Below are 17,497 nucleotides of genomic sequence, written 5' to 3'. Positions count from 1 at the left end.
ATCCAACTATAGTTCTCATACTCGGTCATAATGTCTTACGTCTAAGATGATCCCCATACATTTCCCTGAGGAGAAGTTTACATTTTTAACATCGACGATTCCTATGGATCACATAAATTGTAATTCTTCGAAACATATGTCGGAATAAAGTATGCAGTTATAACATGCGTTCACTCCATTCCTTAAATTTATATATATTCAAATACCCAAAATATCAAGGAGTTTCTGCCTCAAAAACAGGAATTACACCACAGTTATTTTGTGATTTTTGCTACCCTGGTTTCTATTAACCCATTTATTCTATCCGAATTATTATTAATTAGGATAAAATAAATACATATAATTTATATATATATTATATCTATGTAAGTACACACATACATAAAACACATATCTCTTTGTCTGATTTGACAATTTTTTCATATTTATAGTTTTTTTTTAAAAATAATTTTTGCTTTTTTACTTTTCTTCTTTCATTATAATCCATCCTTACTCTCTGTTTTATTTAACTATTGTTTACTTTTCTTCTTTCCATTTTCAAAACGAAATATGAGTAATGAAAATGTACATTAGTAAGGCACTAAGTAATCCTGAGGCAGGCAATGTACCTATCCAAGCTAAAACAATGTTGCGAAATAGTGACCAGTCCACATTCTCTTTGGAACGAACCCTTCCCACAAACACTACAGAACCAACTTTGCAGTGTGTTGTACTGATTGGTATACCAATGTTGGAGGCAACAAGCACTGTTAGGGCAGATCCAATTTCAATGCAGAATCCACTGAAAAGATAAAAAAGAACATGTATAAGGGATTACAAACATATATATATATATAAAATCTCTGAACAAGGTATAAACAGTAACTGCACGACAACGTGAAGTATATTTGCCACTTAAATGCAGCTAAACCCTAAGGGTGAATGTTACTGTTGCTTTTAGCCCCAGGAGAACATCTCCTCCAGCTGGCTATTGACACACATCTGTGCTCTGACAGGTTTAGCCGCATTTAAGTGGGAAATAAACTTCACGTTATATATATATATATATATATATATATATATATATGCATTTAATGAGGCTCTTGCATTTAATGAGGCTGCAAAGAGAGAGACTTGGAGACGCCACTATGAAAGGTTGCTAAATGAAGAGAATAAATGGGAGAAAGAGAGTCTGCCAAATGTCAACTCAACAGAGGGACCAAATTAACAGTAACTTGGTAGATAAAGCACTTAAGGGTATGAAGACAGGGAAAGTCCCCAGCCCATCAGGAATCATCGCAGAGATGATTGAAATATCTGGCGGTCTAGTCATCTGTATAGTCAATCAGGTGATACATGAAGGAGTCCTACTCAATGACTGGTGTAGCAACATCACAATCAAATGCTACAAAGATAAAGGTGATGCTTTAGATACAAATAATTACAGAGGTATCAAGTTGTTGGATCAGGTAATGAAGGTCACGGAGAGGGTCATAGCCCAACTAATTAGGGAGAGAGTCAGTTTAGATGAGATGCAATTTGGGTTCGTGCCAGCGAGAAACACCACTGATGCTATATTTCTGGTAAGACAGCTGCAGGAGAAATACCTAGCCAAGGATAAACCTCTGTACCTGGCTTTCGTTGACATGGAGAAAGCCTCTGTCAGGGTCTCCTCAATCCCTTATCCAGTGGTCAATGCGGAAACTAGATTGATGAGTGATTAGTGAGAGCTGTACAAGCCATGTACATGGATGCTGTCAGTAAGATGAGGGTTGGCAATGAGTATAGTGAAGAATTATGGGTAGGGTAGGGGTCCATCAAAGTCCTCAGCCCCTCCTATCCATCATAGTCTTCCAGGCAATAACTGAGGAATTCAAGACATGATACCCCTGGGAGCTCCTCTATGTTGATGACCTTGTTCTAATAACTGAGTCACTATCAGGATTAGAGGAGACGTTTCAGGTGTGGAAGCAAGGTCTAGAATTGAAGGGCCGTAGAGTCAATCTAGCAAAAACCAAAGTTTTAGTAAGTAGGAAGGTAGACAAATCACAAATCCCTTCAAGTAGATGGCCCTGCTTGATCTGTAGAAAAGGAGTAGGTAGAAACTCCATTAGATGTACCCAGTGTAAGTTATGGACACATAAGAGGTGCAGCAATATCTAAGGAAGGCTAATTGAGAGGATAGTTATTGTGTGTGGTAGATGCACAGGGGCACATAACCGACCCATTTAAGAGTACTCTTCAATCATTGGGCAATATGTTGTGCTTAAGAAGACCTGTTGAGCCAAGTGAAATCAATGTCATGGCTGATGCCAGTACCAACAGAGCATCATGACAGTGGAGGCAAATGCACAGACACATACATGCATGTAGACATGCACATAAAGATAGATGGACATGTAGGAATTTGTTTGGCCTTGCCTGCGATTCAAAACCAAACCCACCCGCTTGTTGCTTGTTAAGCAAGTAGGAAATCCTTTGTTTGCATCTCCATACCAGATGATTAATGGGAAACTCTTAACCGCCAAGTCAAGAGTTTCCTTGTGCTGGTCAAGGAAAAGTCAGTCCTTTGTTTGGGATTTGACCTACATTTGGCCATAGATATATAACAGAGGCCATTTTCTTCCTTGATCTCTTTTGTGTCAGCCATGACAAGGAGCAACACTTCCCTTCATCCTTCACTCGCCATACGAATATAAGCTTTTGGCTGATATCAAGAAAGGACAATGGCACTTTTATCCTTTCTTCCACTCTTGTCAGCACAATGCAAGATCTACTCTTTCTATCTCTATTAGTAAGAAGCAACTTCCACACTAGCAACTATCAACCAGCGGCTGAACCTTTTGTCACTGTCGACTATGGTTACTGCTGTCTTACTAACCACTTGCCAGGCAAATAAAAATGTAATTAATATTCCTTCCTTTTTGGTGTTATCCTTCAATGTTCTTCACAGGTTTTTCCATCATGAGAACCTCAAGTGTTACAGCTACCTGCTACATTTGGTAGTCAGCTACAGTATACCAACCCAAAACACAAGCCGCTATAATTGGTGAATCCAATGTGATTCTACATGTTCCATAGCCGTTACAGACAGACAGACAGATAGAGAGAGAGAGAGAGAGATTGAAATGCTCATGAGAAAAGTGGAAATATCAATATTTATGTGCACATACAAACACATGCTAACACACACACACTGACACATAATGCAACAGACTCCCATACAGTTACTATCTACTGATTCCTCTCACAAGACGTTAGTCAACCCAAAGATGAAATATTGTAAGAGAGAGACAGTCTAAAATCACATGATTATGAAGTAAGTTCCATACACACACAGCCATGCTTGTATCTAAATAGATGAAATACTTTTAAAAACTAATTTTACAAACCTGGAAGGTGTTATTTTTGTTAAATCTTCACCCATTGTTTTAATCACTCGGCGACCCCAAATCCAAAGTCCAAGGGAAATTCCACAGCCACCATAAAACAGAATCCAAAGAGGGGTCGGTGCTGCTTGCAATACACTCTTATCTCGTGCTATTACCCATAATGCAACTATTGGGCCAATAGCATTGCTGAAATAAGAAACGTATCATCAGTAAAGTAAGAAAAATAATAAAGACAATGCAAACCAACGAGGGATCCTCTACATGGTTGCTTGATATGCTAGTTATGATAGCCAAATCTCCCTTAACCCTTTAGCATTTAATTCAGACATATCCAGCCAAAATGCTCTCCCTGTTTTATGCTCAAACTGGCTAGATCTGGCATTTCACATCTACTTTACAATGTCATTCTAAAAATAAATAATCACATCATCAAAATCTCAAAGCTATGGGATAATGCATGATTAATTCAAAACAATGTGAATAAATAAGTATTACATTTGACAGAGTAACCTGAATGCTAAAGAGTTAAACTTAACCCTTCAGTCTTAAAAACATTGGGACACAATGTTTCTGGGTTCTCACTGCAATTTGAGCAGAACAAACAACACTAGGACTTTTTACTGGTAGAAATAGCATCATTCATTTTCTTGTCAATGCTTTCATCTCTTGCCAATACTCATCAGTAAAGTTACACACACACAATCTTTGTTTATATGGCTTTAACCCTTTGGTATTTAATCTGGCTATAACCGGCCAGTTTCTACCATGTTTTATGTTAAAACTGACCAGATTTAGCCTCTCACACCTACCCTACAATGTCATTCTAAAAATATACAAACACACCATTGAAATTTCAAAACTTTGAGAAAATGCATGATTAATTCAAAATAATATGAATAGATAAGTATTACATCTGACAAAGAAATTTGGATGCTAAAGGGTTAATCTCCAAAATCCCACTCCTTGGTTGATTCAAGGTGCTGTGCAGTGAATCAAACCTGAAATCAGGTTTGAGAAGCAAACTTCTTAATCATTCAGCTTTGTTCCTCCAACACAATGCAAAAATAAAAATGATGCTTACCTTACATCATTGCCACCATGAGCAAAAGAACCAAAAACAGCAGTAAGAATTTGTAGGAAAGAAAAGAGTTGAACAGTTTCAGGAGAATCTTGTACAAGCTGACGAGCTTTTATTTTCTGTAAATAAAAAGATAAAATAAAAGAGAATTAAGAAAATATTTATTGATTTATTTACTAGGCATGGTAAGAAGCTTGCTTCCCACCCATATGGTTCCAGGTTCAGTCTTAATGTGTGGCACCTTAGCCAAGTGCCTTTTGCTATAACCTTGGGCTAATGAAACATTTTGAGTAGATTTAGTAGATGGAAACTGAAAGAAGCCTGTTGTGTGTATGTATATGTATATTATATATGTGTGTGTAAGTGTATTTGTGTCTATGTTTCTCCCCTTCACCACAACTTGGCAACTGTTAATGGTGTGTTTATGCCCCCATAACTTATTGGTTTGGCAAAAGAAACTGATATAATAAGTACCAGGCTTATAAAAATAAGCACTGGGGGTTGTTTCACTTAACTACAAGAAACTCTTCATGGTGGTACCCCGCATGGCCACAATCTAATGACTGAAACATGTAAAAGACAAAAGATAAAAGTTTAGCACTGTTGTATCATCAACTACACCATGGGGGCATATGGAGGTGTTCAGACAGAGGCAATATGTTGGATGAGAGTAGCTGCAGTGCTCCATCGAATCTAGCTCTTATTGGTGGCATCAAGAAGCTGTAGAATATTGTGGATTCAACCTGGAGCAAACTTCTTACAACACACTTATGGCTTGAACAAATCTTGAGGAGAAATTTATAACTGATTTAATCATACACATACACACAAGTGTTTATTTCAATATAGTCCAAGAAAAGCTAAAAGATTCACTCAATTCAGCATACACACTCTCCTCATTCCTCATTTCAAGTAACTTATTATCCAAAATCCTGGAAAGATGAAAGCAATGCCACCACATGTTATTTATTACTCATTATTTCAAGTTCTTATCATAACAATGGGAGGATGAAAGAGAGATTTATTCACACAAGTGAAATCATAGTTGTGGCTGGTGCCAGTGACACATAAAAGGCACCCACTACACTCTTGGAGTGGTTAGCATCAGGAAGGGCATCCAGCCATAGAAACCAAGCCAAAATCAGACTGGAGCCTGGTGCAGCTCTTTGGCTTACCAGTTCCAATCAAACCATCCAACTCATGTCAGCTTGGAAAATAAACGTTAAATGATGATGATGCTCTCTTTCATGCTCATTTCCCTTTTCATCCTCTGGAGAGACAAGAAAGACTCAATCTCTCACTCAAACACACACACACACATACATGTGCACGCAACACATGCACACACAACAACGCACACATCACAAACTCTTGTCCATCTCAACTATTATTATATCAACAACTCTAGAAAGAATGAAACACAAATCCACTCCTCCTCCCCCATCTGTAAACACTCTCCTCACAACTCAAGGATCATTAAAATATAAACTTAAAATTTCAAGTATCTATTTCAGTACCCCCTGGATGAATGAAAAACAGACTTAGTGCCCTTCCATTTTCTCTTTCTCCGTTTATTACTACAACCCTGAAGTTGGTTGAAAAACAAACTCAGTTCTGGTGGAGTAAATGAAATTAAATACTCCAAGGTATATTTAGACCAATTTTATTGTTTGATACTCCACTGCCTTAGATAATAACAAACTATTGATATATTTGTAGTAGTAGTAGTAGTAGTAGTAGTAGTAGTAGTAGTAGTAGTAGTAATTATTGTGTCAACCTTTTGTGTCAACTTTGACACACAAAATACAACTATAAAGGTAGTAGTAGTGGCAGCAGAAATGGTAGTAGTAGCAGCAGTAGTAGTAGTACCAACAGCTGTTCCCTTCCTTCAACATGTGCTATGAAATGGTTACATAAATATGGAATCTCAAATCATGTTAGATGCTAACATTAAGTTATGATAAAATGGGAAAGCACTAGAGACTAGATGGATAGATAACAACTCACGGAAACTAAGGATTGAAGGGAAGGAAATTACTCAGGCACCATCTGCACAAAAAGTAAGTTAAGTTGGTGACATAATATTTAATGTAGAGAAGGCACACTATAGGCTTGTGCAAGTGTTTTCTACTGTAGCCATAGGCTGACCAAAGCCTTTTGAGTGGATCTGGTAGGCAGAATTTGAAAGAAGCCTACTGTGAATACATGTGTGTGTACCCTTGTCCATGTAAAGGTTCTAAATGATCATCCCCATCATAACAGTGATGTTGTTCATTTCTGTGAAATTATGCCTGGCCATAATGGAGTGTTACCTTGCCTGAGAAACAGGTGAAGGTTGGCAATAGGAAAGGCATATGGATGCACAAAAATCTACTTCAACAAATTCCATCAGAAACATGGAAAAGTGGATATTAAATGATGATAGAGGAAAGTGGGCAGACTGGTTTCTAAAGTAGTGAGGAGCAGTAAATATAAGCGAAATGATTGATTAAATTGTCTGAATGATGTCTAATCACACTTGGGACATCCATAAGCAATGTTGCTAACATTTACCTGCAACAAACTGGTTATAATTCTACAATGTACAAATTATTTTTTTTATACAATTCCTAATATTTAGCAATTAAACATAAAATAGGATTAAAAAAAAAAAACTGAATAGCTACAAAGGTCAAGTAGAATAAAATAGGAAGCAAAGTGGTCCATAAGTAAAATATATATATACACACATATATATATATTAGGTTATCCTATAAATAATGTGGTTTTTTCAATTGCATGAACTTAACATCAGAAGGGGACAGGATAAACTACTTGCATCAACTTTCTATAAAAGCAGGTAGTAATTTTACCATAGTACTTATTCTTAGTTCGATTTTAACAGTTATTTTTTCAAAGCTATCATGGAAGTGACAAAGGTGCTGATTCAGCATATTTTGCTTTATGAGTTCAATAAAGCAACAATGCAATGGAAAGTGCAGTGTATGGGGATCAAACAATAAGCGTAAGCCAGTGTGAATGGCATTTCCAGAAATTCCAAGCCAGAATCAACAGCCTAGAAGAGGAACCTTGTCCGGGAAGATCTGCAGAGCTTGACGAGGACATCCTGCAAACTCTGGTGAAACAAAATCCCATCGTAAGTGTTGAGGAACTAGCAGAAAAGCTTGGATTTGGTCATTCACATCCTCTTCTGATATATTGATGTAATTGATGGTTGTTTCTTTTCCGAATAGATTCATTACATTGAAAACACTTCGGAATTGTTTATTTAGTGCTTCACTTATCTTCCTCAGGTATGCAGTTAGTGAGCCGATTTTACCAAATAGTGGCCCTATCTTATAGCATACTGAAGCAGACTACTTTGCCAACATGTAGAAGGCTTTAGGATTTCTTTTTATATTTTCAATTGCGCAGGTTTCTCTTTCTTTTTCATGGGAGATTTTGAATTTATTTTCAATCTCGAAGAGTTCCTCTGTCAGGTGTGATTTCACACGGTCATTGAGGTGTCTGTTTAAACAATTCGAGATCTTTATTCTCTGCCACATGAGTATTCTCCTGTCTCAGGGAATGATGTTTTTGTGTGTATTGGCTCCCTTCTCTGGGACATATTTAATGCATATGGCTCGCATTAGTGACATGAATTTATTGAGTTTCATATCTATGTCTTGCATAGAGAGGCTTTTAAGCCAGTCCTGCTAGAGTATCTGTTTTTCAAGTGACTTCCAGTCAGCCTTATAGAAATTTAGGCTGGATAGGGTTTGAGCGCCATCTGTGCAGAGTTAATCTTTAGGTAATTCCGAGCCATATAGTCAGTTATATCATGTTATGGTCTGAGAAAATTGTCGGTGTTATATTTACTTAGTGGATAATTTCCACATTGTTTGTAAAGCAGAGGTCCAGGATATTTTTGTGCCTAGTTGGAGAGAGTATGATTTACTCCATAAATAGCATTTTCGTAAGATCAAGTAGAGATTCTGCTTGATTGCGCTCTTTGTGCATCATTCCTGGGGTTATTTTGTTTTAGGCCACTTGATGTTAGGGAAGTTGAAGTTACACATCAGGAATATAGTAGTATATTGATCCAATTGTGTTAGTACTTCCTTTATTGCACTGAGGCTTTCCTCAAATTTTCCATCATTATTTGAGGCATCAGGTGAGTGATATAGTGTGCATACCATTATATCAAGTTGCTTTAAATGTACTATGAGTGTGTCACACACTGAGTTCAAGTTCGATAACAGGGTTAATGGTGTTCTTGGATAAACATTGCAGCTCCACTGTGACTTCTTTTTCTTCTGTCTGTATAGAAAATAGAATACATTGGTATGTGTATCTCTGCTCTCTGCTTCGTTTATGTCTGCAAATAGATGTGTTTCTGTAAGTGCAATGCATACAACTTGATTACATGTAGAAAGATTCTTCAGGTGTGCAATTTTGCATTTGCTGTTTTTCTGTAGCAGGCCTCTTATACTTATTTGTAGAAATGGTGTTGGTGTTGGTGTGATGGGTGGCTTGGTGGCCAACTGGGGTCCATCAATTGTGGCGGTCATGTCTGCTCAGCTTTGTCTGTAGCCATGACAACAGTTGCACTATTTCCTGTGCCACACTTAAAAAAATGTTGCTGCTCAACCGCTGCAGCTTGTACTATATCTGCATATGACTTCTATCTGGCCTTCTTTTCTGCAGTTTTGTACTGGGATATAGATTTTTCCAATTATGGTTGTTTCATTGATTGGGTGAGTGGTGGATTCACTGGGTGCGCAAAGCGGCAGTTTGTCCCACTTCCTCCATGCTAGCAGACACCATTTTTGTGGAACTTACAGATAGACCTTTTTCTCTGAGAGGATTTGATCTGTGTTTTTATTTTAGAACCGTTTTCACTTGGCTTTCGTCTGGTTTCTTCTTTTTCTGCTTCTACATTTGCTGCTTTGGGGGAAGTGTTGGGACTGTGGTTGTTCATACATTTCTCATTTTCTTCCTTTTTATCTTTGGTGTCAAATATAATATTTGAGACATGTATCAAAAGACTAATGGTTTCATAGGTTGTTTTCATAACTCTAGACTGTATGGTCTTCAAATATTTGTTTGCTATTTTGTTTACTTCTGCTAATTCTAATTTACCAGGCTCATTACTTATAATGGTGCTGTATGGCCAATCATTCAAATTAAGGTTGTGGACCTATTGAAACATACCATCCCAGGTAACTTTCACAAGTTTTTGTTGTTCTTCTGTTTGTACAGCTTAGTTATGGATTTCAGTTACATTGATGGTATGTTGTTTACTGTTAGATTTAGCTGACCATTCCATCTGTCTATCACTGGAAATGGGATGATTATTTTCAATGACTGGCTTTATAGTGCCAGTCTGATTTGAATCAGATATTTCCATTAGATGTATCAATTTACATCTAGTGATACATTTTGCTTGTTCATTTAAATGTTTTGGGGAAAATCTAATTCCGGGTGTTTGGATTTCTACAAATTTTTTAGTCTTTGCATCTGGGGGTTAGATTGTATATATGCTTCATATGAATCTTTGTTAAGTTTGCAGGTCCATTGCATATAATGACTGTAGTCATGATTTGGTGAAAGGAGACTTGTACATTTAGCCATAATGATTTTATCGATTCACTGGTATTTGTTTTTCAAAATACACAATGATCTTTAAAAGTTTCAACAAAGTTTTGTCAGAATTAAATTTAAAGTCATTCGCAGCTTGAGTAATCTTTCCTTTCAGGTTGTTTTTAATTCTACAGTTGTACTTAAACGTACATATTGAGTTGTGTTTGTCTTTTTTGTAAACTGTTTTGAAATGTTACTGGACTTGTTTCTTTATGTGTGTATCATTACAACATTGTATTTACATAGATATGTCAAGATGTATGTATCATTTATACAGATACTAGTGTACCTGTGCCATCAGAAATGACAGCACGAAAATGATACAGGAAATAAAATTAAAATAAAAACATTACAACCTTTATCTCAGTAATTGCTTCAACCCCACGTTTCTAGTGGAAACCCTACCAGCAATGAGTTCACCTTGTTTTGGATGGTCTGCTTCAGTATTAATTCTTCCATTCTTCTCCTCGATATTCTCTCTCTTTCGATTTCTCTCCTTTGTGCTGCTTCCTCTTCTGTTTCATCTTGTTGCCTTTGCCATGCTTTCATTTAGATCTTCTCTCCGCTCTGCTGCTTGCTCTTCTGTTTCATCTTGGTGCTTTTGTGCTGCTCTCTCTCTCTTTGGATATCTCTCCTTTGTGCAATTAGGTGCTCCTTTTCATTTTGACATCTTCGAGAATATCTTCTCGCGTCTTGCGCTCGTCTCTCTTGTCTCACTTCTTGTCATTGACTTAATAACCTTAATGTATTGTTTAATCTTCTTGTGCCCAGTTCTTCCTGAATGAGACTGGCTGTTCTTCGCCTTTGTCTCTCTCTGGCTAACAGTCACCTTCCGTCTGATTCATTCTCCATAGCAGGTGGATGAGTATATTTAATACAACAGAACACAAGCTTCAAAACAAATGAGTATATTTGTGTGTGTGTGTACATGTTAGTTTGTTTATTTTTCTATACATAACCATATAAAGTCCAAAATTACACAGGATTACATTAATGGCATACACACAGAAACTTTTTTTTTTCCACCAACGTCTACATGTCTGTCTGTCTCTGTTTCTCTCACTCTCTTTATCACCTGAAACGGGAAAAGACCTTGAAGACAAACTTCACCATCTTGGCAAAATTCTTCATTCATAAATATTTACAAACATCACTGTATTGGCAAGTATTTGTAAATATTTCTAATTACCTTCCTTTTATATTTAGCTTTCTTTAAACAGACAATATTATCAAGCTTTCTTTCAATAGACAATATTTTAATTTTATGACTTAACAGTTGCTACTTATTTACTTATCTTATATTCTATTAACTTTGCAACTTTTTAAGCAGAAAAATCTTCCAGAACAGTCAAATATCCATAGAGATAGAGAAAAAATAAATTTGAGGTGCAAAAACCTTATTTACTTATTGTTATTACCAGAGAAAAATCAGCGTTCATCGAATAAAAATGAAAATGTTGTTGTTGAGAGAGAGTGAGTGAAAAAGAGAGAGAATGAGTGTGTGTGCGTCTGTAGATAGATAGAGAGAAAGCATGAGAGAAAGAGAGAGACAGTGTTCATTAATGAAGTAAAAAGGTTTTTGTTAAGAGAAAGAGTGAGAGACACTGTTTGATACCACTCCCTCTCTCATTGTTATTACTATTTTGTGTCTTCTCTTTTTATACTCTTACTTACACTGCTACTCCCTTATTGTGTTATTTTGGACAAACTTACAAACAAGCTTATCATTATAATAGATGCTGGAATATATGTAATGTTTAAAGCACTTCTTTTCCAAAATTTGGTATGTTGCCTTCATATGAGCAGTAATTATACATGTCCAAGTATTGGACTGACCAAAATGGTTGTTATGCTGTATATATGCATGCTATGGGACTCTTTCAGTTTCTGGCTACCAAATCCACTCACAAGGCTATGGTTGGCCTGGAGCTGTAATAGAAGATACTAGCCCAAAATTACGTATCTTAGATACACTATATTGGGAAAAATTCAGGATAATCACAGCTGAAAAATCATCATCATAGGTCTAGTCTGTTCAATTGGGGCCAACCTGAGATTAAAAACTAACAACAATCCATTCTCAACCCATAAAACAAAATTGAGGACATCACTCCACAACACTGGTCTGAGTTTTGATCCAGTTTCCTGGTGTTCTGATTCACTAAACTGCATCATATTCATTGCAATTTACAGAAAACAATGAGATAATTACCTCCACTTCACTAGTTGACAATGTTCTGGATCTTTTAGATGAACGGGAATCTGAAATGGATAAAATGATGCAATAATGAGAGGAGGGAAGTGAGGACAGAGGACAATTTAAGAAAGATTAGATCCAACTACTTCTACACATATACAAATACACAAAGGAACTGACACCTCATGTAGATATGTGTATGTGTTGGATAATTCTAGGGGTTTTCTATAACCACACAAACAGGTACATGTACCAACAGAGGATACACACAAATACATGTATATACAAACAGAAGATAGCAGACACAGTTGAGTTGTAAGGAAATTTGCTTCACAAGCACATAGTTATAGGCTCCATCATCTCACTGTGTGGCATCTTGCTCCGGCCAATAACATGTGAGTGTAATTTGGTAAATAGAAATTTTGGTAAAAAGACAGGGCAGAATTGTCAGTGAATTGGGCAAAATGCTTAGTAGTATTCATTTTGGTTTATTAAGTTCAAATTCTATAAAGGCTGACTTTGTATTTCATCCTTTCAGGATTAATGAAATAGGTGCCAGTTGAGCACTAGGATCAATGTAATCAGTTTAATCCCTCTCCTAAAATATGAAACTATATATGTACAACAACTACACAGTGCTGCCAACATTTAGAGAATGAGAGTTAATAATTCTAGCAGACATTTCAAAAGCTGCCAACAGACCTTATAATATCATTGGGACTGTTGACTTATTAAATTCTGGACCTAGGATTTACAGTTAGAATATTTTCAATGAAAGAGACTCAATAAAAACACAAGATATATAACAACAAAAATAAAACTAATGATAATGATGATGATTTCAAATTTTGGCACAAGATCAGCAAGTTAACCTCGACAGCATTTGAATGCAGAATGTAAAACTGGAAGAAATGGCACTAAGCATTTTGTTTGGTGTGTTAAAGATTTGCCAGCTTGCCCACTTCTTCATTAAATTTTGACACAATGCCAGCAATTTCAGAAGAAGGAGATTAGTTGATTAAACTGACCCCAGTACTTCACTGACACTATATTTTTATTGATTCTGAAAGGATGAAAGGCAAAGCTGACCTTGGTAAGATTTGAACTCTGAACTTAAAGAGCCAGAAGACATACCACAAGGGATTTTTCTGATGCTCTACCGAGCCTGCCAATCCACCAATAATTTCTGACACTGGTGTAAAGCCTTACATTTTGTGGAGGATGATAGTTGATTAAATCAGGCCAAATACTTGAGTGGTCTTTTAATGTAGATGTGTGAAAAGTAGAGCCAACCAACTTCAGTGAAATTTCAACTCAGAATATCAAGGGCTGTGACTAATACCACAAGGCATTTTGGCTAAGCTCTAATAATTCTGTCACTGCCATGGTGGTGGTGATGACGATGATGATGATGACAATATTAATATAAAACAAAAATAAAGCAAAGGGATAAAAAGAATTTTTAAAATGCAATATACCTGTAGTTTCATTAGTCTCCTCATTTCCATTTATTTTTATTAACAGAGATGCAGAACTACTTAAGTTCAGCACCTGTGTACTGGATACAGCTGGATCTAAAGCCTGCAAATAGAAAAAAAGGAAAAAAAACACATATATCTCTTGATTGATTGAAAATCTTTTACCATTTTTCTGTTGAGATACTCTGTGTTTTTCAGCCAGATTGGTATCAAAAGAGTTAAAGGAGAGAAATAAGTGTAGACTCATTGCTGTTGGCATTTTATTGGAACATTATATCAATTACTATGCTGAATTGCATCTAGTTCTCTACATAGTTTTGGGTTCACTGCTCTCCATAAATAATACTACACACAAACACATATATACATGTGCACATGTATATATGTATATACAAACGCATATATACATATATATAATATATATATCTGTATGTGTGTGTGTGTGTATATTTCAAATGTATACAAAACAAAAGACAAAGAATGGTGAGGAAACAACAAACAGGTGTATTAGTTTGATGCTCAGGAAGGAAGAATGGAAAAGTCTTTGATGTTTTGAGCCCATGCTCTTCCACAGAAAGGGATGAAAAGGAAAAAAATGGAGAGAAAAAACGAGTTAGGATTAACAGTCTAACATGATGAAATGCCCAGAAGAAAGAGGCTGAGTGAAGGGGAGATAACAGTGATCCGGCTGAACTGGAGTGCACAAGCACGTGTTTATATAAGAATAGTGCATGTGAGTGTGTATGTGTGAATGGGGGTGAGCGCATGTGTGGTGAGCTTAAGATTATGTGAGCCTGTGTGTGCATATGGGAGCATGTGTGTAATCCATTCATCTTTGCCCACTATTTGTGGGAGGATTGTAGAGGTAGAGTCGTTGGGCATCTCCTTCAGATGTTCCCATCAGAAGCAACCATCATTAGACTTTCTGGCTTGATTCCCAAGTGTGACATGCTGCAACTATGGATATTATAAAGCCATCTCGCTTTTGGTCTACAGCTAAGTCATAAGTGCGGGAGTGGCTGTGTGGTAAGTAGGTTGCTTCCCAACCACATGGTTCCGGGTTCACTTCCACTGCATGGCACCTGGAGTAAATGTCTTCTACTGTAGCCCCAGGCCAACTAAAGTCTTGAGTGGATTTGGTAGAGGGAAACTGAATATATGCATATGTGGACACAGGACGTCACTAAACGTATACAACAAACAATACGAAGTACGAGTATATGGAATATGAACTATTTTTTCGAACAACGAAAGACACAAATAGAAAACAAGACAAACAACACAGAAAACCATCCTTCATCAGTTGTTGGCTGTTTTTCTACTCTTGTATTTCAAGCATTTAACAACAAGATATGCTTTTGATAAAACATTTGCTCCCGCAAAGCAAATCAAATAAAGTTTAGGATTTTTTGGAGGGTCAAAATTGGTAACACAAACAGAACAGTGAAAACAAACAAGAGTGGCTGTTAAGCCTAAACGAGGTTGTGGTGGCGAACGCATAAATCAACTCTTCGTTATAAACATGTTTTTTGGTCATTTTCTGATGAACAATGCTGCAGTTTCTGTCTACCAAATTCAGTCACAAGTCTGTGGTTGGCCTAGGGCTATAGTAGAAAACACTTGCTCAAGGTACCATGCAGAGAGACTGAATGTGAAACCATGTGGTTGGGAAGCAAACTTCTCAACTATACATTCGTTCTTGCACCTAATATGTATGTGTGTGTTTATATTTGTTATTAAATTGAGTATTGTGTCCCACTATGTCTCAAAGTTAGCAGTTCATCAAATAGAGTTCTATAAAATAAATGCCAGATTGAAATACGTACTGAAGTCAATATGATCAACTAAATTTTTAAAGGTGATACCCCATCATGGCATATTTAGAACCAACAGTAAAGGATTGTCATTATAGTACTTGGAGTTTTGGATATTTGAGCAAAGAGCTACAATACATTCTCGTCAGTTATTAACAGCAACAGACATTATGAAAAACCATTAAATAAAAGAGAAGTAACTCTAATAGGTTGAAAAATAAAAAAAGAAAAATAATTCCCATGACCTGTTGTCAGGACACCCAACCAATTAACACTGCTGCTATCATAGCACTCCTTCTTCGAACCTACAAGAGTTAACAAGTGAAACAGAGACAGGCAGAAACAAGAAAAATGCCACTGTTATTTGAATACTATACAAATATGTCTTTAAAAAGACTTTTCTTTTAAATTTACCAAAATTTAATTTTTCAATAATTTTTCAAAAATCTATTATTCATATTTACTGTTGAAAAGATATCAAGGATCGAAACCGGTTCTGTAATGTTCTTTATAAAAGTATTCTAGCATTTTCTACTTTGTCTTTTTCCATATATATATATATATATATATATATATATATATACACACACACACACACATATAGAAGAAAAAATGGGATTAAAAAATCCAGGCAGATATCAAATGAGAGATGTCAGTATCCAGTATTTTAAATCCGGGTTTTGTCCCCGTAAACAGGGCTGGCTGGATCTACCTCAATGCCATAGCAACTGCCCTCACACCATCTTACCATTTTGCCCTGTTTTGGGCATCCTCCCAATCTCCTCCTCCACTTGTCCCCTCCATGTTCTCCTTGGTCTCCCTCGCTTTCTCAGTCCATTCACCTCAACCACAATCACCCTCCTCAGAACGTGCTCCTCATCCCTCCTCAACACATGCCCATACCACCACACTCCGTTCGCCCTTGCCAGCTGTTCTACCGATTCTTCCAACCCCAGCATCCCCATCAGGTCCTCAGTCCTATTATCAAACAGCTTCACTCCACACATTTCTCTCACCATTGCTCTCTCAGTCCTTCTCAAAATTACCATCTCTCTCCCTCTCAGACACCATGTCTCACTCCCATACAGCACTGCAGTTCTCATGCAACTCCTATAGACCCTTCCTTTCATCTTCAATGAGAATCTTCTCCCATATAACAACACTCTACATTCCCTGCACTTCATCCAGCCTAGGTCTCGCTCTTGCTGTCACAGCTGCTTCACATTCACCACTTAAATCCACCCTATCTCCTAAATAACAAAACACTTTCACCATTTCCACCTTATCGCATAGCATTTTCCACTGGTTCTGCCAGCCCTCCAGCTCCTTTCTCACATCTTCCACAAACAAACTCTCTTGTCAGTCTTGGGGTCACCTTCTTTAGTTTTGTACATCTACCATGAATCCATTTCTCACACCTTATACACAACACTGCATTTGCCGTTACCCTCCTCCCACATGGATCCACCTTGCTCACTAACACTTCTCCTTCCACCCCACTCACCATCACTTTTGTCTTCCTGAGGTTTACCTTCAAACCCTTGCTTTCAAACACCTCCTTCCATTTCCAAAACTTCTCCCTCAATTCTTCCATCGTCTCACTCATCAGAACAAGGTCATCTGCATACAGTATCTCCATTAGCAGTCCCTCTCTTGCACTGTCCATCACCACATCAACCACTGCTGCAAACAAGAATGGTGACAACACAGATCCCTGATGCACACCAACTTTCACTGCAAACTTCTCCAACAATTCTGTTCCAATTCTAACTCTTGTCTTTACCCCCTCATACAAACTCATTACTGCCCTCACTATTAACTCTAGTACACCTCTCTTCCTCAATGGCTACTCAATCACCTTCCTTCAGTATGAAGGAATAAGGTTAAATTTCCAACAGGCATATATATATATATATATATATATATATATATATATA

General features: G+C 37.0%; 1 protein-coding gene across 3 annotated transcripts in view; it reads right to left on the bottom strand.

Annotated features, from left to right (window-relative positions):
- Positions 1 to 395: 395 nt before the first annotated feature.
- LOC106876782 (sodium-dependent phosphate transporter 1) overlaps positions 396 to 17,497 on the bottom strand; it is a 204,552-nt gene continuing 187,450 nt past the window's right edge. For all 3 annotated transcript variants that reach the window (XM_052976433.1, XM_052976432.1, XM_052976434.1), the window contains 5 exons: positions 13,747 to 13,849; positions 12,284 to 12,333; positions 4,453 to 4,568; positions 3,372 to 3,557; positions 396 to 781 (listed from right to left, as the gene is read on the bottom strand). In XM_052976433.1, the coding sequence (XP_052832393.1) occupies positions 538 to 781; positions 3,372 to 3,557; positions 4,453 to 4,568; positions 12,284 to 12,333; positions 13,747 to 13,849 (699 nt within the window). In that variant the 3' untranslated portion in view covers positions 396 to 537. The remainder of the gene's footprint in view (positions 782 to 3,371; positions 3,558 to 4,452; positions 4,569 to 12,283; positions 12,334 to 13,746; positions 13,850 to 17,497) is intronic.

The sequence above is a fragment of the Octopus bimaculoides genome, chromosome 24, assembly GCF_001194135.2.
Source record: "Octopus bimaculoides isolate UCB-OBI-ISO-001 chromosome 24, ASM119413v2, whole genome shotgun sequence".
Classification (NCBI taxonomy): domain Eukaryota; kingdom Metazoa; phylum Mollusca; class Cephalopoda; order Octopoda; family Octopodidae; genus Octopus; species Octopus bimaculoides.
Note: the sequence above shows the minus strand (reverse complement) of the source record. Positions and strands in the feature narration are given on the sequence as shown.